Below are 22,941 nucleotides of genomic sequence, written 5' to 3'. Positions count from 1 at the left end.
ATATTCCTTGCAATACTTCACTAGAGGAAAAGTGAAAACTAATAGACTGTTCATTTGAAACACAGAAAGAAAAACAGACATTTGAGAGTGATGGGAAGTGGAGAGGAAGATGGCATTTTAGAACGCAGGAGGCAACTGCAATTTGAAAGACCTACAGCAGCCTTCGGAGAAACTAAATTGGGGGAAGGAAAGTGGATTTGGGATCCTGCTTCCTACACATTTGGAAGAGTGGGTGCGGGCCACCAGCAGGGAGGGGAGGGGAAGCTGGAGACCTGAGCCGCCCATTCAACAATGGAAGCCACTGAACGGAGCCCAAGGCCATCTACCAGCGAGAATTGGGCCTCCTGCTCCACAGCTGAGGTCAGGGATCAGCCCACCCCTCAGGCCCAGGGAGCAGAAGCTCAGGGCCATACCCCACAGAGGACTAGACCACACCCTCTGCACCAATTTCCGGCACCCAACACCCACCTCACCCCGCGGACCAGTGGCAGAGGCTTAGGGTCAGTCACCAGGGAGGTGACTTCAAGTTTCTACCATCCAGCCCAACCCCCAGGACAAGGGGACAGAGACCCAGGGCAACCTCCAGAGGAGACTCGGCCAGGCTCTGCAGCTCACCTGTTTGCAGGGCCCCAAGGCAGGTGCTGACCCTGTACCTCCAGCCCTGGACACAAACTTACCATTTTTGTCTTCCTTGGGGACCTGGAGTTCTCTTAGGAACCTCTGAGCATGAGAGATCTCAGAGACACAGGCTGCTCAGAATCACCTAGGCCTTTTGGGAAGAGCACATAGGGCCAGGAAAGGGAAGAGCTGAGTTGGTGAGGAAGAAAAGCCCACGAGATTACAAAAGCCCACCCTTCCCCTGTGTTCAGAAACCTGATTGGACAATTCCACCCCAGCATCCCTAATGGGCTGCCTCCAGGAACACCTCTGCATTGTGACTGACAGCTAAGGTTATGCAATCACTACCTAAAATTCCCTAGAGTGACAGATCCTTGGTCCCAGCCCTTTTCAGGTGGAGTGTCTTTGCTGGGCTGGAAAAAATATCCAACTTAGAAGCCTTTGCTTGGAACTTGGTAAGGATGGGATTGACCTATGGCTTCGGAAGACTGCTTTCCCAGCATGGGTGATGCCCTGTGTGTTAACTCCACCACAGAAACAAAGAACTATTAACAAAAGAAGGTACTTGGGGAGTCTGAGGCAGGAGGATCCCAAGGTTCAGGTCAGGATCTACGGTGTTACCTGTGTTTACTGTGACAGGTCCTTGCTTCCCCAAATGCTGAAGTATAACACCAGAGAAGCACGTGGAGAGTGGAAAGTGCAAGGCTTAATTAAGGGAGAGCAGAAAAGATTCACACCCACCCCCCAGGAGGAAGGGGACTGGAAGGGAGAAATCCCTGGAAAAGGGAGGTCTTCTCCCTTTTACATCTAAGGTCATCTTTTGTCCTCCCACATTCCTGTCCTTTATTTCTCTTTATTGTGCATGTGATGGGGGCTGCAGGTGGAAGGCCAAAGGGTGGGAAACTGGTGGACTGGTGGGGCAGGGAGCAGAAACCTGGGCAGGAACAGCCTAGGGTGGTTTGATTAGCATCTCCCTGTTTTACTGGGAGCTACTTCATTAACCCTTATTTAGGACCTCCCCAGGGTCATGGGACATTAATATTTCAATTTCTCAGCTGTTTTTCTGGTTTTCCCAGGCTCAGATTACACTCCATTTTCTTTATGGTTCCAGTTGGACCACATTAACCTAGCTACATAAATTCTTTTTAAATCTGGCTTCACAAACAGGGAGATCCTAGCTAAAAATTAATTAAAGAGGGTTGGGGATGTACCTGAGAGGTCAAGCCCCTCAGGGATTATTCCACAGAACCTCAAAGAAAAAGATACCCATATACATATATAGTATCACCTGGTGCGACCTCAGGCCATAGTCTCAAAATTTTTGAAACAATATTTAAAGATATCACATATATCACACATATATGATATCTAAAAATAAAAACAGTTTGACAATTATTTCAGTAATTCTCATCACCTTCTGTCCACTGATCTTTTGAGGAGATAGCCTGAACTAAGAAAGGAAGCAATTGGTGTTGGTGATTTGGCTCAGTGTTCTCTCCCCAGCAGAATTGGGGGGGGGGGGAGTCAATTCCCTAAGGCAGCAATGTGGGGTTGAAATAGAATGAGCACCTTGTACTTAATGTCCATGTTCTACATTCCACTCTTAGGGAGTTCTAGGAAGTGACCTGACTCTGGTGATCCCACACATCAGGTCATCTGTTTACCCCAAATCCAAACAGAAAAGGTCATGATGAAAAGCAGGAAAGGAACTTTGATCAGTGAAGCTACCCCAGGAAGACAAGGGCACCATGTTCTTAGCCATCTCTTCAGGGGCTGTCTAGGACTCTCAGGTTTTATAGAAAGGGTAAACAGTCATAGGCATGTGTGTAGAGGGAAAACTGTATGTAAGCTTGGTGTCATCTGTGGCTTCAGGCATCTGTGGGTCTCATAAAATGTCTGGGAGCTCATGGTCACGTTTCCCCTTGACACACTTCACCCCATTGCACAGGCTGACTGGAATTGACCTCTCAGGAAGGGCCCCCCTCCCTTGTGTTCTTTCTTTATCAGTGGTTCAGAGGCACCAACATTTTCAAGAGAAGCCACCAGCCCACCTGCTCCTGCCTGGTAAACACCATATCCCTAGATGCTGACCCAGGGCTCTCAGCTTCCTGGGTTCCAACTGATAGTTAAACCAGAAAGAAACAATACACACATATACCCATTAAAAAAGAAAAGAAAAAAACTGAAAATATATGTAATGAGTGATAAAAGATTATAATACAAAAGATACACAATGAGAGGCAAAAAATTCAATGGAAATTCTCCTTTCTTACAAAGGAGACTGAACTTTCCCATAATCTACACTCTTGGAAAAACAAAGAGCATTTCAAGAAATTATGTGAAATTCAAGGCATGGATTATTGTGGGGTTTTTTTGGGGTGAACTTAAGGAAAACTATATCTAAAATGAAAATAGTACACTGTATCTAAGACCAGAGAAAATATTGTACAGAACAGAGAGAGAGTACAGAGAGCATTTATGTTACTCCCAAGTTTCATAAGCTAAAAGGCCAGCTCCCAAAGGGGGCCCTAAGAGGAGGCATTTAGGAGGGAACAGGAATCAGGTGACAAGGTGGGAGTGCTCATGAAGGGGATCAGCAACCTTACTTAGACATATATATCTCTCCTTTTCAGAAAACAGGTGTCATTTGTTATTTCACTGATAAAGTATACAGTGATTTTTAAATGATCACAGTTGGGTATTTTAGGTATTGCCAAAATTGTCCTTAAAACATCCAATGAAGATGGGTGTGATGGTGCACACCTGTAACCCCAGCAGTTAAGGGGGGTCAGAAGCCCAAGACGATGTAGCAAGACCCTGACTCAAAAGAAAGAATCTAAAAGGGGCCAGGGATGTGGCTCAGTGCCTAAGCACCTCTGGGTTCCATTCCTGATACCAAAAAACCACACAGCTAACATGAACCTGCCAAGTCCAGACAACAACAGCAACAACAAACTGTCATCCCCTGTCAAATTCATCACCTTGTGAAAGACTGTAACTAGTTTACATAAAATCACATTCATAAGTTTATCCACTGCAATTTTTGTAGAAATGAATTCATTTTCTGCAGCAATAATGGTAGACAGAATTTCTCTGTATCTTAAGTGGCATTCCAGAATCTAGGACATGGATTTCAATTGGAAATCATTGAAAAGACAAGATCAAATCTCACCAATTTTCTATGCATACTCAGGGGGAGCAAAAAGTAAATTAGATGTTTTGTTTGTTTATTTGTTTGTTTTTCTATTCTGTTCTTTTTCTTTGGTTTGGGACCAGAGATTAAACCCAGAGGAACTTTACTAATGAGTCACATCCCAAGACATAAGGTCTGGCTAAATTGCTAAAGCTGTCCTCAAGTTTGCAATCCTCCTGTCTCTGCCTCTGGAACAGCAAGGATCACAGGTGTGCACCACTGTACATGGCTGTAAGTTAGAATTTTTAACAATGAAAATGTAACTATACTATTTTTTTTTTGAGAGAGAGAGAGAGAGAGAGAGAGAGAGAATTTTTTAATATTTATTTTTCAGTTTTCAGTGGACACAACATCTTCATTTTATTTTTATGTGGTGCCGAGGATCAAACCCAGTGCCCCATGCATGCCAGGCGAGTGTGTTACCCTGGAGCCACATCCCCAGCCCAAAAATGTAACTAGACTTTTTTAAATCCACTTCTTTCCTGCCTCTTTAATAATAGTCCATCCCATTTGGCTCTGAATAAATAAACCTGGGCCTCAGATAAGTGAGCACATCATTCAAAGTGATACACAGAAAGCTTTGGTGCTGAGGGAGCACACATGTGTCAGGCTCAAGGGGCAGGGAAGGTCCCTGTAGCTGGGACATGCTCCCTCCTGGTCTTGCTCCCTGAGAGCCTCTAGGATCACCCTCCCAGGGACCTGGATCATGACTCCAGTCTATGAGGCTTTTCAGGTTTGCACAGCTCTGCACTGGGGTGGGTGTTTCTTATGCTCTGGGAGAGGTTTTGCTCCTTCACACTGTGAGAGATTGAAAGGGCAGGAATCACTGGTGACCTGGACCCTCAGCACCACCATCCACAGGCTGACTGGCCACCTCTCTCCAAGGAATGGGAACAGGGCTTGGGAAAAACAAGGTCCCAAGGAAGTAGCTGTCTAGATGAGGCCTGTTCCAGGAGATTCCTCAGCCCAGGGTCCCCAGCAGCTTCCCTGAGAGGCTGCACCCCACACCTCAGGTGTCCTCTAGGAGGAACTGACCCAGGGCCTGAAGTTCTGTTCACCCTGCAGGGACCAGGGCAGCTGTGGGCACCTTAGGGCAGCTCCAGGAGAGGACAGTGGCTGAGGACATGGGACCCTGTGAGGCATCCAATGGGAAACTCTGCCCAAGAAATCTGACATGGTGTATACACCTAAGGAAGATAAAAGAAGAAGCACAAGACTTTTACAGCTGTGAACTCAAGTTGTCTATACAGTTGCATCTACATCAAAGAACCTTCAGAGTACTTGACTTGGCTAACCAGACCACCATGAGGGTGAAAAGGCAGGGTTCTGTATGGAGAGCAAAAATTATCTTGGGCTATATTAAGTCCTTTAGTAGCCAATTATCTTAATTTGTGTATCAGATCAAAATTCTCAAAACTATTAAATTTCAAACAAATGTATAATATATGATATTTCAAGATCAATGTAATGTTTTGAGCAACTAATAAATTTCTGATGTTTAAAAAAAAAAAACTAATAAATTTCCCAGAATATATCATTAACCTTATGAGACATTTAGTCCCCACCACCTACCAAAGTAAGAATGTAGGGCTGGGGATGTGGCTCAAGCGGTAGCCCGGGTTCGATCCTCAGCACCACATACAAACAAAGATGTTGTGTCCGCCAAATACTAAAAAAAATAAATATTAAAAATTCTCTCTCTCTCTCCCTCTCTCTCACTGTCTCTCACTCTCTCTTTAAAAAAAAAAAAACAGAAAAACAAAGTAAGAATGTAATAACAACAAAGGAAATTTTATTTTTCTGTAGCCCACCAATCTAATGAGTCTACCAATGCATTTGGTTAACACAGTGATACACAACTTTGTTTAAGTTCACGTAGGCCAGGCACAGTGGCACACAACTGTAATCCCAGCAGCTTGAGAGGCTAAGGTAGGAGGATTGCTAAATTGAAAGTCAGCCTCAGCAACTTAGTGAGGCCATAAGGAACTTGATGAGATCAAGTCTCAAAATACTATCTAAAAAGGACTGATTGTGGCTCAGTGATTAAGTACTTCTGGGTTCAATCCTTGTCTTTCAGTGGGGGACACACACATCATTTAGGGTCACTTGAATCCATGTTCCTCAGTATAGTCATTAATATTTGGATCAAAATGAACTATTTTCCATAGCTGGGATTGCCAGTGCCTTTAATGTCAACAGCTTGAGAAACTGAAGCAGGAGGGTCAGGACTTACAGGCCAGGCTGGGCAACATAGCCAGACCCCATCTGAAAATCAAATTTAAAGAGCTGAGGATGAAGAACAGAAGAATGAATCAAACACTATTATCCTATGTGCACATATGACTACAGGACTGGTGTGAATCCACATGGAATACAACCAGAAAAAGGAGCAGTGACACTCTATTTATGTGTGCTGTGTCAAAATGCATTATAATGCCATATATAACTAATAAAAACAAATTTAAGTAAATGAATGATATATGTCAAAGTAGGGAGGGGGGCTGGGTACATAGCCCAAGATTCAATATTCCTAGCTTCTATGTAGAAATGCCTTTTTTTCCTTTTAAAGTACTTATTTTGACCAAACACAGGGAACTGTTAAGTTCCCCTGTCTTTCCCCTCAAGTGTAATAATCACAAATAGAAAACAAATGCTTTCAAAAGTGTTCTTCTTACCAGGGACACAGGCCTTGTTAGAATGGCCTTAGGCCTGAGCCTAAGCAACTCCATTTTAGAAGACCTGCAGTTTCACCAGGCACATCCACAGATCCCTCCAGTAAGGCCTCAAACAAGTTCCTTCCCCTCACCCTGATAAAGAGAGTGAAGCCTCTGGCAGGCTGTCCTTGCCTGATAAGAGGGAAAGGCAAGAAGATCAGGGTGGAGATGATCCCAGGGTAAATGATGTCACTGAGAAATAGGGTGGTAGCTGATAAGGATTGAAAGCGTAATCAAAAGCCCCCAAATGTTGTATAAATGATAGAGCTGATGAGCAGGAATTCAGCCAACAGAAACAAGGATGCACTTGAGCTGGAGAGTCTGATGAGGACCTGACATCCCATCACTTGGCATCTTTCCCGAGCCTCTGCAAGATCCTCACCATTCACAAACTCTACTGCCTCTTCTGGACCTTGGTGAGAGCTGCATCTCCTCCCTAGGACCCCCTCCTCAACTGCTCCTCTGCTCCACACCAGGAAATGCTTGCCTTGGTTCCAGACCTGGTCACCGAGGTCTGAGTGAGTGTGCATCTGCTGGACTCACAGCCTAAGACATAAGATCTTTGAACTTAGCATGCAGAGGGAATGTGTCATTAGCTTATCATAATTAAGTGTGTTTTCCAGTGCTTAGAATGAATCTGGAATTGTTTGCTCTGAATTAATTAACCTAGAATTGTTGCAGTTAGGGTGATAAACAAGTCAAGATGGCACCTGGCTTTTAGCCAAAGGAAGTAGTGGTTGAGAAGTAAGGCCAGCAAGCCATTAAGATGATAGAGATTCCTTAATGAGTGACTGCTGTGTCAAGATTACGTCAATTAATTTAAGCTGTGTGTAATCATTAAGATGATGATTCCTTATTGGTTGACTGTTATACCTAGTTTTCGTTAACTGAATACACAGCTTGTTCTTAATTATGTAGATATACCCGTACTGTCCTACAATAAACGGCTCCCACTCCTGCTGTATCCACCTTCACAAGTTGATCTTCACCCCCCAGTTAGTTTGCTGCTTCCAGGCTGTGGCACATTTTGCTGTGAATTGATTATGTCTATGGCAATGCCTAGCATTAAGGATTGTTGTTTTCTTGATTAAGAACCTATACAGTTCAACTGTATTAAGTAATTTGAGTGAATAGAGCATTGAAAGGGGCACAAGTGTGTGGACATTCTTTATTTCTCCCCTTCACTGCATAAGTCACAGTTTTGCCCCGTCCACACAGCCCTGTAATCCCAGGAACTTTGGAGGCTGAAGCAGAAGTGAAGCCAGATTTACAGATAGGTAGTTAGGTAAATTGGGTCTAATAATGTGTAAGATAAATAAAACAGAGGCCCTTATAGAGAATGGAGTCCTGGAAACCAGAGCAGCAATTGAAATGTTAATGTCCCCAAGGCAGGAATCCATTCTAAGGAACTGATAATCATAATCCAAAATCCACCCCAGGCCTTTCCTGCCCTGATTACTCCTCCAGCCCACCAATCTCCCACCTTTTGGACCTTCCCACCTGCATTCTATCACTGCAACATGATGAGAAACAAAGGGTGGGAAAGCGGAAAGAAGACTTTAGCTATAGAAGAGGGAAGACCTCCCCCTTACAGGGATTCCACCTCTTCGGTCCCCTTCTTCCTGTGGGGAGAAGTCTTTGCTGCTGTCCTTTAATAAACCTCTACTTTCCACTCTACACTTGCCTCAGCGTGCTTCTCTGGTGTTATACTTCAGCATTCGGGGAAGCAAGGACTCGTCACTGGTAAACAGCGGTCACAGAAGGATCACAGGTTGGAGACCAGCTTCCACACCAAGTGGGTGCAGATCTCAAAATTCAGTAAAAGTGGAGGCTGGGGATGTGGCTGATAAAGCTCCCCGAGTTTGGGTCCCCAATTAAAAGAAAAGGACTATTCTCTCCAATATTTCACTAGATGAGAAGTGACAATTAGCGGACGGTGTCCATTTGGACCAAGTGGGAAGAACGAACGTCTGGCCGAGCTGTGAGGTGGAGGGAAGGTGGGGTTTAGAAGGCAGGAGGCGCCTGCAATTTGGGGAACCTACAGCAGCCTCCGGAGGAGCTCCCCTGGGAGAAGGAGGGTGCATTTGTGGCCCTGCTTCCTCCACGTTGGGAAGAGTGGGTGTGGGCCACCAGTAGGGAGCAAAGGGGACACCAGGGCCCTGAGCCGCCCTTCCAAACCCAGGGGACAGAGCCCAGGGCCACCAGGCCAGCGGGGACTCAGACGCCCTCAGCAGCTCACCCACGCGTCGGGCCCCAAGGCAGGTGCTGACCACCTACCTTCAGCCCTGGTCGCAAACTCACCATTTTTGTCTTCTGTGGTGACCCAGCGTCCTCTCCAGGAACCTCCGGGCACCTGTGACAGGCTGCGCAAAATCACCTGGTTCCCTGGAGCAGAGAACTCCAGGCTTGAAGGATGAGCAGCAGAGTTGCTGAGGGAAAAAGGCCCGCGAGATTGCAGAAGACCGCCCTCCCCCTCCTTCTGTACACTGATTGGACAGTTCCCCCAGCGTCCTGCATGAATGGCCTCCAGGCCCGCCTCTGCACGTGACTGACAGCCAAGATGACCCAATCACTGGCTGAAATTGGGTAGAGTGACAGATGCTTGGCCCCAGCCCTTTTCAGGAAGAGCTTTTCAGCTGTGCTGGGAACCAATCCAGGTGGGAAGCCTTGGCTTAGCCTCTGGTGCAGAGATGACATCTGGCGCTGCGCTAGGCTTCAGCCATAGAGTGCTTTCTGAGCATGGCGAGGCCCTGGGTTTAACCTCAACACAAAAACAAAGCACAGCTTCTCAGGGAGGGTGAGGCTGGAGGAGCCCAAGGTCAGGTCAGCGTCTTCAAACAGTGAGACCCTCTCTTAAAATAAAATGAAAAGTGTGGGGATGTAGCTCAGAGGTTGGGGTCAAGCCCCATTGAGTTTATTCCCCAGTACCTCAAAGAAAAAAAAAAAAAAAAATATATATGTATATATATATATATATATATATATATATATATATATATATAATCTCAGGCAAATCACTGTTTCCAAATTTTTGAAACACTCTTTAAAGCTATCATATATCACACACACACACACACACTCATATATATATATATATATATGATATGTACTAATTAAACCAATTTGAATATTATTTTAGTAATTCTCATTACCTCCTGGCCTCTGATTTTTGAGGAGGCAGCCTGAGCTATAAAAGGAAACATTTGGGGTTGGGGCTATGGCTCAGTGTTCCATCCCCAGCAGAGAAAGGGGTGGGGTGGAGGGAGGCAGGCAACCTTCTAAAACAGCAATGTGCAGGGGAAATAAAATGGGCACCTTGTGCTCAATCTAGATGTTCTCCATTCTACTATTATGATGTCTTATGTACAGACCTGACCCTGGTGATCCCAAAAGTCAGGTCTGCTGTTTGCCGTAAAAGCAAAAAGAAAAGGTGTTGATTGAAAGCTACACCAGGAAGACAAGGGAACCTTGTCCTTACCCTATGTTCAGGTGCTGACAAGGACTTTGAGGTTTTATAGAAAGGGTAATCATAGGCATTATGTATAGGGGAAATTGTATGTGGGAGTTTGTATTGTTGTAATTAGTAATATTATTGTATTATTATTGTAATAGGTGATATGCAAATAATATGGCAATATGTAAAATTATATTAGCTTAGGCTTCAGGGATCTGTAGTCTCATAACATGTCTGTGAACTTACGCTCACTTGCCCCCTTGAAACATGTCACTCTGTTGCACAGACTGACCTCATTATTTTCTCTCAGTATAAAGTCCCCCTCTTGTGAACTATTTCCATGTCAAGGTTTCAGAGGCACCAACATTTTCAATAAAAGCCACAAGCCCATCTGCATCCTGCCTAGGAAGCAACATACCCCAGAAGATGACCCAGCACTCTCAGTTCCTAGGTTTCAACTGATCGTTAAACCAGAAAGAAATAATAACCCTGCTCAGCTCTGCCAGAAAGCCCGCATATAAAACATAACAATTTGCCACTTGGGGCCAATACAGCCTGTCATATTAACCCCAATAATGGAAAGTAAATACAATTTTAGTCTCTTCTGTTAAGTTAGACTTTGTGAAGTCTTTCACATCCTGCACAGTGTATCACATTCATTCTACCTAACAATATTGCCCATGGACAAGGGGGGCTATTGTGTAAAAAGTGTGGAAAACTGGGCACATAGCTGCCCAGGGCTGAGAATTGAATCCCAAGTGCCTTCTATGTCCCCCATGTAGAGACTGAATTGAGGGTGAGGGCACTTTAGCACTGAGCTACATCCCCAGCCCCCCATTTCATTGTGGTTCAAAGAAGGTGGGTGGGAGCATAAGTGTGATGGATCTGAGAAAATAACTCCAGATGGTGACTCCAACCTGGTATCAGTGCAATGAGGAAATAAGAAGGTTACAAACATGGTGGTGGAAGACTGTAATCCCAGCATCTCAGGAGCCTGAGGCAGGAGGATTGCTTGCTCAAGCCAGCATCAGCAAAAATAGGGTGCTAAGCAACTCAGTGAGATTTTGACTCTAAATAAAATACAAAACAGGGCTGGAGGTGTGGTGAAGTGGCCATGTGCTCCTGGATGAATGGAAGGATGGGTGAATGGGTGGGAGGATGCATGGACTGATGGGAAGATGTAAGTATGTCTGAATGGATGGCTGGATGAATGGGTAGATGGGTAGGTAAATAGACAAATCCATGATGCATTGGAGAGAAAATGGGCAGATGGGTGGAAGCAGGGATGGCTGGTACACAGACAGATGGATAGATATATAGACAGATGCATGCTGATGGATTTCCAGTACAATTCTAGTGATTTGCTAACCCTGAGAATAAAGGGCTCAGAACAGAGTGCAATTCTACAAGCCTGTATGACATCATGTACACAGTTTAGCCAAAATAAAAAAATTCCCCACACTCTCTAAGATCCTCTGGTCTTCAAAGACCTCCACTGAGACCATCTCTTTGGCCCCCATTTTGGCCCTGTCTTCCCCACACCCCACGAAGACATAATTTTTTCCCTAGTCCCCAGTCATACTGAGGATCAGGGTTTCTGTGAACACAGGATATGTTCAAATCCTTTGGGTCCGAACCCAGCAGTGGCATTGCTGGGTCATATTGTGATTTAATCTAAGCTTTTGAGAGGCCACCACATTGTTCTGCCAAGGGCCACCTGGAGCCCCAGGAGCTGGGAGAGGCAGGAAGGAGCTTCTGTGGAGCCAGTGGAGGGAGCTGGACACCATTGTAAGAGGTGGGTCCTGTCCACATCTGGCCCTTAGAACCCCTGAGTGGGATCTTGTGTGGAAACAGGGTCTCTGCAGAGGTAGTTAGTGAAAGATCCTGAGATGGGTTCCTCCTGGGTCACGTGGCACTTTTGCAATGGCAGTGTCCTCACAAGAGACAGAAGAGAGGACACAGACACAGAGATGGAGCCACATGGAGACAGAGGCAGAGACTGGAGTTATGGGCCCACCTGAAGCCCCAGGAGGTGGGAGAGGCAGGCAGGAGCCTCCGTGGATCCTGTGGAGGGAACACATCCTTGTGACCACTGGTCTCAGTCCTTTGCTGTCCAGGGCTGGGGGAGGGGGTGGTGGTTCCTGGATCACTTTTGATTTCAGTCTCTTTGTTTTTGGTTATTTACTACATCAGCCCCAGGAAAACCCTCACAAACTCAGTATCATCTCAAGTTGTTTGAGAGGGCTAAGACCCTAGCTTTACAGTTAGAAAATCATCATTTCTGGTGTTGATTTCTGCAGTACTAAGAAATTTTACTTGCACTGGTTGATTTTAAATTAAATTTTCCACTAGCTAGATACACAGCACCACCCCATCCACAAATTTCACTGTATTTCAGTGTATCGTTCCCGTAGCAACCAACATCCCCAATACTCAATTCATCAGCCAAGATTATCCTAGATTAGCAGCCCAGTAGGATGTTTGGATTGTTTTATCTTCATTTTATTTTTTCTTTTTTGGTACTGCACATTGAACGCAGTGTGCCTAACCACTGAACCACATCCCAGGCCTTTTTTATATCTTATATACAGAGTCTTGCCCATTTGCTCAGGCCCTCACTACATTGCTGAGACTGGCCCCCAAATTGCAACCCTCCTGCCTCAGCCTCCCAAGCCACTGGGATTACAGACATGCCACACCACAGCAGATAACACTATGTTTTTTGAGGCGACCTTTTGTCCTGGGAGCAGAGATCTCTAAGAACACAGGAAGCAAGCAATTGGGTGCTGCTAGGCAGATTATCAAACAGACTGAGCACAATCATGGGTTAGAAATGGTCTAGGGCCATGGGAGCTGGTTCACTGGGGAGCAGAATCTGAGGGAGGTTGTGTGGGTAAGGGCAGCTGGGTGGGTCCTGATTCTGCTGTGTCTCATTGATCCAGATAGGGAACACCCACAGAAAGTTAAAAGGAGTATGTAACATAGAATCTCATTATTTAATAATAACAGTATAATTATAATGTAATAATAGATAAGCTCTACATTATAATTTCCAAACTATGTTAATGCGCCCATGTCAATAATTGTGTTGAAGTGGAGCACACCTGTAATTCTGTGACTTGGAAAGCTGAGGCAGGAGGATTGCAAGTTGGAGACCAGCCTCAGCAACTCAGAAAGTCCCTAAGCAACTTAGAGAGAGTCTGTGTCAAAACAAAATATAAAAATAGAATTAGGGATGTAGCTCAGTGGTTAAGCACCCCAGGTTGAATCCCTAGTACCAATAGTAATAATAATAATTGAAGTAATAATTTTGTTGATACATCTGCAGAATTGAAAGCTTCACACTTAATAAGTTAAAAACATGGATCCTAGGTGGAGACTTGGGCTAGAAAGTCAATGGAGTCAAGGGTGTGGATGGCTCTAAAGAAAGTGACTCAGCCCAGAGGATGCTGCATAACTCAGAGGTGACAAGGGGGGCTGGTGACAAGGGACACAGCTGGCCCAATATGCTGGCTTTCTGTTTCATACAGCATGGGTGATGGGAAGGAAGCAGGGCTCCTAGCAATGGCCAGCTACCATCTCTTTCCTTGTCCCAAGATCCACTGGGCTGGAGATGGGTTTGGCTATCAGGCAGAGGAGGAGTTGGATTTGGGTGGTGGCCTGAGGTCATCAATGAGCAGTCAGGATTTGTGGTCTGAAGGTCCCCAGGCTGGGTGTTTTGTTACAGCAGCCCAGGAAGACTAATACAGTGACCATCAGCCCTCTGACCAGTGCAATGACCTGAGTGTGTCTGGAGCTGCCACATTGGAACTGAGGGTCCCTTAGCTCTGAGTGATGAGCATGTGGAGATGTGGCAAGCCAGCCATGGGCTGGGTGTGAACTATGAGCCTGCTGGACTCTGCCCACCACCTCGAGGAACGAGGGCTCTGAGTCAGGCATGAGGATGCGGGTCTCCCAAGGGTCTATGCAGAGCACAAAGAGCAAAGGTGGGTCAAGCTGGGCCACTGGTCCCCAAAGCATGGCAGACCCCTCCCCTTGTCAGGCTCATGTGCCCTTTGGCTCAAAGATCAGGATCAGGAAGTGCCTGTTCCACAGAGTTGCTCCTGCGGAGGGACAAGGATCACAGAGAGATGATTGAGGACAACAGCAGGACTCAGCCAGGTGTCCTCAGGAGATGAACAGCACCAGGGGCAGTGGCCCGTGTGTGGGTGTGAATAAGCTGTTCTGTCCTCTCCAGAGCAGAGAGAAGGCGGCCTCCAATTAGATCCTGCATAGACACATTCACTACAATGAGACCTGAGAGTGTGACATCCAGAGAGCAGCTACTGCCTGAGGATCTACACCTCAGACAGGAAAAGCCACCCCTCAGGATGTACCCAAGCCTGTACCAGCAGGACTGATGTTTGCCTGCTCAGCCTGCTCTGCCCTGGTGACCTCCACACCACAGGTGCAGCCCACCAGCTCCCAGCCCTGCCCGGCTGCTGGTCGACCTGAGTCTCTTTATCTCTCATTTTCTTCCTTCACTATTCTATTTTTAGAGAAACACAACTTATTTTAAAAAGACCCTTAGAAGTAAAAATTCCTCTTTCATCTCACTCCAGTGATAATGGCAGCTTCTGGGAACACAAAAACTGTGAGTGTGGTGTGGGGGGATAGGAGAAAGGTGCATATGTGCATTGCTGGTGGCTGGCAGATTGGAGCCACCAATACGGAAAGCTGTATGGAGATTCCTTCGAAAACTGGGAATGGAACCACCATTTGAACAGCTGTCCCACTGCTCAGTTTACACCCAAAGGACTTAAAATCATTAGAGGGACACAGCCACATCAATGTGTATAGCAGCAAAATGTATAATAGCTAGTTTGTGAAACCAACCTAGATGTTCTTCAGTAGGTGCATGGGTTAAAACACTGTGATATATATTATTAATCAGCATAAAAAGATAATAAATTCATGACATTTGCAAATTTGGTGAATGGATGCAGTGGAAGAATGTTATGCTCTGTGAAGTGAGCCAATCCCAAGGAAACAAATGCCGGATCTTTTCTCTCCTATGAGGATGCTGATCCATAATGGGCATGGGGGAACATGGGAGAAATGGAAGAACTTTGGATAGGGCAGAGGAAATGAAGGGGAAGAGAAGGGGCAGGGGGTAGAAAAGATGGTGAAATGAGATGGGTGTCATTACCCTAAGGACATGTATAAAGACACAAATGGTGTGACTCTACTTTGTGTACCACCACAGTCATGAAGAATTGTGCTCTATATGGTAGTAGGAATTGAAATACATTCTGCTGTCATATATAACAAAGAAGAATAAATAAATAGTTTTTAAAAAATGTTCTATAGACTTAAATTTAGCTTCTGTGTAAATGACATTTGAGTTAGCTACAATATTCCACTTTGAAAAGTCCCTGTGCATTCCAGTTTATTGGTGAGAAACTGAAAGCCATTGTATTTCTGGTGCTTTTAGGCTCTTCAGAAGCTTATAAAGATATTACTTGTCTTGCATATTTTTAAATATTTTTTATTTATAGGTGGACACATATTTTATTTTATTTTTATGTGGTGCTGAGGATTGAACATGGTGCCTCATGCATGGTAGATGAGCGCTCTACCTCTGAGTCACAACCCCAGCCCGTAGTATCTTTTTTTTTTTTAATATTTATTTTTTAGTTATCAGCAGACACAACATCTTTGTTTGTGTGTTGTGCTGAGGATCAAACCCAGGCCACACACATGCCAGGCGAGCGCGCTACCGCTTAGGCCACATCCCCAGCCCACCATAATATCTTTATATATTATTTTTTTTAATCTGGTGATGAGAATTGAACCCAGAGCCTCATGCATGCTAGGTGAGCATGCTACCACTTGAGATACAACCCCAACCCACTTTTCTTGCAAATTTTTTTTTTTAATTTTTTTTATTGGTTGTTCAAAACATTATAAAGCTCTTGACATATCATATTTCATACATTAGATTCAAGTTGGTTATGAACTTTGAAATATATTCACCACCTTGCCATGGTCTCAGAACCCCTTTAATGTTGCAATACCTGACTTCCAGATGGTAAACTCTTTCAATAATACCATTAATAATTTCTTTCTTCTATTTTCTACTATTAATATTGTTCAGTGTCCAATCTCCTATATCATTTTTTTCTCTTATTTTCATTCCTTTCTGATTCTAGGTTGCCTGTTTGAACATTTCCTCACTGTGATCATCTAGCCTCTCTATTGTTTTTTTTTTTAATTCTGAACATGTCTTTAATCAGCAAGAATGTATTCGAGTTTGGTGAGTGAGTATCTGCAAACAGTATATTGGATTTCAGCACCAGCCTCTTGAATACACCTTACAATGGTCTCCCTTAGGGTCAGTTCTCCTGCCCCCTCTGTGGGCTTCTTTCTTTTGCTTTGTTCTGCTTGGCTGTTTGCAGTTGCTATTTTGGGCTACTTTTAGGAGCACAAAATGACTCACACATCTGCTGGCCCTTGCTTTTCCACTGTCACATGCCAGGGAGCCCTCCATGGAAGTTGTGGGGAGTGACAAGACCTTTCACAGACAGCTGTACCACATGTGTTAAATGTGGATACCACTGAATTATGAAAATTTCAAAGTACTGTGTCTGGACTGTCTTACCCGAGGGCCTTGGGTCAGCCATCTCCAGTCGGCTCTGTGGGGCTCTCAGGGGCTGTCACTGTCACACTGAGGGGTGAATGAGTCTCCAACTCACGACCATCGGGACAACACTCTTCTGTGGGTGGCTGTGCATGATGGCCATGCCTGTGTCGCACAGTGAAGAGAACTCAAACTTCCAAGGAGAAGTGGGGGCTTGCACAGCACACTGTAGCTCCTCAGACCAAATGTTTTCCTGTGTTCTCCAAATAAGAGCTATAAAAGGGAAGCCATCAAAACCACCCAAATTTTATGTTGGCATAGAAGCAATTTTACAAAAACCACAACGTCCACTTTGGAGATGACCCTGGAACTGAATGTGAGTCAGAAGACAAACAGCACTGTGGGTGGCCTTGCAGAGTGGGCACCTAATATCTGCCCTTTCAAAAGAAGACCCAGCAGTGGGGGAGGACTGGGGTGAGGTCTGCAACCTGTGCTGGACACCTCGGCTGCAGGGAAGAGCGAACACAAAGGCTTATATGTCATGAATATGTGTTGTATGGTGTAAATGTATGCTGTAAAGCATAAATAAATAATATTATGAAAAAACTGACCAAAAGAAACTCTAGACACAGAGAAAACCTAGCGTAGCCCACAAGCAAAAGTGACGGCGTGTGATGCCCTCTCTTCTGCGGGTGGGAAGTGATTGCTGTGGCAGAAGCTGACCTCACGCCCTGAGCATCTCCCCTCCTCCACGCCCTTCCACCAAGGTGATGCTCTGCCCCCCCAAGACCCACCCAGGGCAGTGGCCTTGGCTGGCCCTGGACTAAGTCTCTGAAACCATGAGAACAAATTTACGTTTCCCCTCTCAGCGGTTCTCGCCAGGTACCGTCACCACAGCATCCAAAAGGGATCGCAGTAGACTCAGGGGGCCTCCAGAGTGGGGTGACATGATGTACCCAGAACACGGATGAGGGTGCTGCATGATGCAGTGAGGGACGGTGGCTGTGTGAGGACCACACAAGGGGAACAGAACTGGGCCCATGGGCTGTGCCAGAGGAGGCCTTCAGGAGCCACGGTGTTGGCCGACCCTTCCCACGTGGGTCCCTTGGAGAGAAAGAGGAATCAACCCAACCTTGAGGCTCACCACAGACCACCCTGAATTGTGACTCTAGGAGACCAAAGCAGACCCCCAATATGCCCGCTGGTTCCAAGGTTGTTCTTTGAGCTACTGTGGGCACAGCGGTGGCTCTGAAGACCCCGTGTGTGAGGGAACCTGTGCTAGTGAAGGAGTCTCAGGAAGAGGGCTGCTCCCACCAGCTCGGACACCCCGAGACCTGTCTGCACAGCAAGGCCCCCTCCTCCCACTCCCATCTCCCTTCCCTCCTGGCATCCTCTCCACCATCCTGACACCCGCTGGTTCCATTCTGTACTCCAGAGGCTCCGCAGTCTTCAAAACCTGGGCCTTTTCTGGGTCTCTACTTGAGGGAGACGCCCCTGCACATGCAAGGGACTGAGTAGCTTCTCTCCCTGAATCTCTCTTACTGCCAATTTAATCCCCAGCCAGCCTACAGGCCCTTAATGGGGACCTTTTCCTTGCCAACACCTCGCGGGACCTCTCTTTCACATCTCTGCAGTCACTCTCTGCTCTCTGGGCTGTGCTCCTGTGCAGACACTTCATCCAGTTTCCTGAGTTTACAATCCTCTCCTTGATGCAGGGGGCCTGTTTTCAACACTTGGTCGTGAGCACAGTGCCCCCTGCTGGCCGTCCTGTGTTATGACCGCTGGTTTTACAAGCCTCCTCTGTGGTGTTCAATCTTCAATCCCCACGTGCTTGTGTGTCTGGTGCACTGCTCCATGTCTGGGTCCGTGCGTTTGCTTCTGTACATTGCTTCCGGGGAAACCAGGCCTTTGTGTTTGTGTGGGCTCTGTCTCATCCAGCAACGAGGCCCACGGAACAGGGTCGAGGACAGTGTGGCTAGAGAGTCACGAATCAAGACCTCCAGACACCAAGCAGGAAGCAGGTCTGATTTTATTGCGCAGTTACCATGTGTATACACTCGGGCAGCAGCTAAGCACATTACACGCAGCCACGAATACAATTTCGGAACAACTCTAGGAGACCAAAGCAGGCCCCCCAATATTCCCTCTGGCCTACTGACGATTCCAAAGTTGTTCTGTTGAGCAACTGCTGGCACAGGAGTGACTCTGAAGAGCCACAACCAATCAAGTAGCAGGCCATGGAGCAAGTGCAGGGACTGCAACAGGTGGCCTCATGCCCAGGGAGGGGCCTACAGGGTGAGCACCCTGCAACTGACACCAATAGCTGCAGGGGAGTGGCCTGCCACTCAGGTGCCCCTCATGTATGCCACATATGCAGTTGTCCATGCACTTGTCCCCACGTCTCCCCCTCAGACTTGCCACAAGGACTTTTGCTAGCATCCCTTATTTTTGTCGGTGGCCTTCACATGCTTGCATAAGCGTCTCACAACACAAGAAAAAATTATTACTGTCACACTCAGTAGGGCCAGGGTAATAGCGTTATAAGGGTTAGTAACTTGGTTCTCAGGTTTTTCCAATGTTCAGCCAATCCCTGGAAGGAAGAGGAGGCTGTTGAGACAGACACCTTAGTCCCCTTGATTTTGACCATGGCCTTAGTGACGTCATGCAGTCGTAACACAGTGAGCATCCCAAGCGCCCTTCATGAACTGAGAAAAAGTGGAGAACTCTAAGGTTCCATTGTCAGATACAGCATATTGGGTGACGCAAATACTATGAAATTCAGGGTGACTGTGAGCCTTAGCAACATAAACAGAACACTTCGTGGCTCCTGGTGGAGGTCTGGTTCTTGCTGAATGAGGAAAATGGTGGTTCAGTTCAGTTTATTTAAGTCATTTTGAGAGGCAAAGGCTGCTGCCACAGCAGGGGACACATTGTTTCCAGTGTGCACAGTGTGGATCCTCTGAGTGAGCGCAGCAGTGGCAGTGGCTATGGTGGCGATGGCGGCCACTAGGGCAACAATCCCAGCAATGATGAGGGCAATATCACGCCTTGTCCGGTGCAGGATCTCACTCAGAAGATGCTTCCTCTGCATGTCCCATGGACTCCTCCACTCCTTGGACTGGTTCATTGGAAGCCAGGCTGCCGGGGGCATCTGAGGATAAATATATGTTCAGCTTTCATAGCCGGTGTAGACAGGTTGGGAGCCAGCAGGATGCATTGACTGCACAAGGGATCTCTGCATGAGTGATATTTACACCATCAGAGGCAGTGATTATGAGCATGGCAAGGGTGGCATGACACAATCTTGTGCACAGTGGGTATGGGTATGCTTTGGGATGAAGGTATATGTTGGGTTTAGGGCCCATTATCCACTCATTCATCCAGCCAGCTGCCACCTATTTGAAGGGTCCAGTGGCCAGCAATATTGGCCTGATATCCATCATGCCATATTGATTTCCTGCATAATGGTTGATCACAGATCATCCCAGGGAGCAGTTACTGCATTAGCCCACATGGTTTGAGGCACATGGGTTACATTCCAGGGAGCTGTGCCCAACCCGGCACTTAGGTGTTGATCTTCTCCAAAGAAATTTCTCTTACCATGGAGACAAGGTGTGGCTGCCACACATTGATTCCAGGGGTGCTATCATTATCAGAGGGGGGCTTTCTAAAGAGTGTTGTTGGGCATGTTGGCAGGAAGAGTTTCTTGCACTTGCCATGGGGAGGTAGTCTATGGCTTTTGGTAGCGTTAACTACCAAGTATCAGTGAGAGACAGCCATCATAGGACTTGTTATATTGATCTACAAAAGTTTAATTAGCAAGAGCAAAAGAGAGAGGACGGTTCTGATTGTAGGTCTCATTATCAACGACGGAGAAACCACTCGGCCGAGCAGGCGTGGTAGTGCTGGTGTTCCCCTGCACGGGTGGTCCTTGTATGGCTACCTCAGGATCAATGAGGAAGGAGTTATTAGAACAGAGCTTAGATAGGGCTCCTTCCCAATTGACCAGGCTAATTTGGTGGCCAAGGGTCCAAAGCCCAATTTACCCGGCAGGCAGTTTCACTGCAGGCACCCAGATGGGGTGAGGCTTCTGTCAACATGTACAAACCCTGGACCCAGTTTTAGGAGGGACGCTGGACCATCATGCACTTGTGATGGGATCCAGCTGGGAGATTATAGGTAAATGGGAGGGCACAGTGAAGGGGGCCTACTGTTTGTGGGTGGCTGTTTCCATGGACAATTTTGAAGTTGAAAGAAAATTTGAAGCAAACAAGATTTTGTTCAAGGCATTGTAAGGGGATTTGGTAGAGCCTTCTCCCTCCCCCTGCCCCATTTTTGTAGCATGGTCATTAATTCCTTGTGTGTTCTGTCTACAATGCATTAAACCTGAGGGTTATACGGGATCACAATGACATGATTTCTGTGCCATGTAGAGCAAAATTCCTTGAAGGCTCTGCTTGCCCAGGCTGGACCAGTGTCAGTTTTCATGGAGAAAGGAGCTGCCATGATCCCAAAGCACTTAAGTAGATGGGGATGGCCATTCCACAGCCTGAATAGGTATCAGTGACCACATACATATATTTTAATTTCCTGAAGGTACATAATGAGTGACATCTACTTGCCATAAGGCATTAGATTTTAATCTTGGGGATTTACTCCAGCAGGTTGTTAAGCGACAACAGGAAGGAAAGGGGCATATTTTTGTGGTCTTGACTAGCTGCTTGCAAGCCTCCTTGGTCAGTTCAGGAAATAATTTGCAGAGGCTCTGGGCATTCTCGCCAGAACTGTCCTGTCCCTCCACACCCCCAGCAGAGAGGCTTGAGCCCCTTCTGTCCCTGTATCCTGGGTGGCCAAATCCAGTCATCCACTGGGCTGCATTGTGCTGGCGCCTGCTGCTCTCTGTCCCTTGTTTAGTCCCTCCCTGATCACCTCCTTGGCTGGGTGGGGCTTCCCTGGCTTCTTCATGAGACACTTTTCCTTTCAAGCCTTGTTCACTCTGTCCATAAACTGTGGCAAGTCCTCAGTGGATTTTTGCCTTAGGCCCTGTGTATCCACTGTACCTCCCCCAGCTGGTTCCTTCTAGCACATTCTTAAAGCAGAGAGTGCACCAGATTGACATAACCTGGTGGGCCTGTGGCTTGCACCATGAGAAGAGTAGATCCCCTCTTCCCACAAGCACTCAGCTGGGGGGTCAACATTTGTGGTGGGGTGAGGATCCCCTTCTATTCACATTTGTCATAGAAGAAGGCCTTCCACTTCAAAAATGTTGTGGGCTCAGGAGCCGCTCTGGCTGGTCTCTGCAGTCTGCAGGGCATTAAGTTCAAGAGTGAATGATTTGAGCACTTGTTCTGCAGATGGCCCCCGGGGCCCATCCCCTGCCTACTTTACCTCCTTCAGGGCACCCAATGACTGGGGTATCAACTGGAAGGGTGCTGTGTTGGTGGCAGGCTGAATTCCTCTCCATCAACTTTCATCTCTTATCTTCCACAGACCTTCCAAAGGCTCTCTGGCTTCTTGGAGTGGGTTTCTGGAGACCATGGCTCGGGCCTGTCTGGTGGCCTGGTCATTTCCAAGCCATCAGGGCCCCATGCTGAGCAGTGCTAATTGCATTCTTAACTATACATTGCTACAAGTTTTATGGTTAGGAGGAATCATCCTTATGTTTCAGAATCTGCTCTGGCAAAAGGGTCACAAAAGTCAGGCCCTTCATACTCTCTTGGGTTCCTCTCACCCATACTAATTCCGACCTGCATTTCCATGCAGACAACAGGTGGTTTGCTGGAGAATGGGACATATCCTGTCCACTTCCTCCAGGCAGGGCTGCAGAGACATTGCTTTTTGGCAAATGAAGCATGTGGGGTCTGCCCACTGGGCCACATTTATAGTTACTCTCTTACCTTGTGTTCCCACCATTCATTTATCTGTCTCCTAACTAAGGGCAGAAAAAGTCAACATGCTTCCTTTCGAGCCTATGGGAGGGAAATACCCAGCCATGCTGAACTCAGCTTTGACGCCACCCAGGAAGACACAGTGGTTCACACCAAGAGCCCTGAGACAGCTGGGAGGATCCAGCTAAAACGCTGAGAGCATCACTGTGAACTAAAAGAAATAAACTCCATTAATAATAGGGCAAAGTATATTTTGAGTAGGTGCCTCTCCAAACAATACATACAAACTATAAGATTTTATAATGCTCTTTAACTTGCCTATGTACAACACAACAAATGAGACTTAGAAAAGAATGCGTGACACAGTGGTGGTCCCAGAGTCATCAGCAGGCCATGAAGGCATCAAGGAAAAGGAAGAGATCAGCTGCAGGGCACACAAGGGTACATGCCTATGG

At 46.5% G+C, this 22,941-nt stretch overlaps 1 protein-coding gene across 3 annotated transcripts in view; it reads right to left on the bottom strand.

Annotated features, from left to right (window-relative positions):
* The window catches only part of LOC124092077 (zinc finger protein 709-like), an 84,358-nt gene that overhangs the window by 36,845 nt on the left and 24,572 nt on the right, over positions 1–22,941 (bottom strand). The window contains exons 1-2 of one of the 3 annotated variants that reach the window (XM_046443379.2): positions 8,827–9,454; positions 678–769 (exon numbers count right to left, since the gene is read on the bottom strand). In XM_046443379.2, coding sequence (XP_046299335.1) covers positions 678–680 — 3 coding nt within the window. In that variant the 5' untranslated portion in view covers positions 681–769; positions 8,827–9,454. Of the gene's footprint in view, positions 1–677; positions 770–8,826; positions 9,455–22,941 lie in introns of those variants that run through there. The other 2 variants (XM_058579049.1, XM_046443380.2) reach the window with 2 other exon arrangements.

Source organism: Marmota monax, unplaced genomic scaffold (genome assembly GCF_021218885.2).
Source record: "Marmota monax isolate L192 unplaced genomic scaffold, Marmota_monax_Labrador192_F-V1.1 WCK01_AAM20220418_F8-fsc00168, whole genome shotgun sequence".
Lineage (NCBI taxonomy): Eukaryota > Metazoa > Chordata > Mammalia > Rodentia > Sciuridae > Marmota > Marmota monax.
This window is presented reverse-complemented; position numbering and strand designations above follow the sequence as displayed.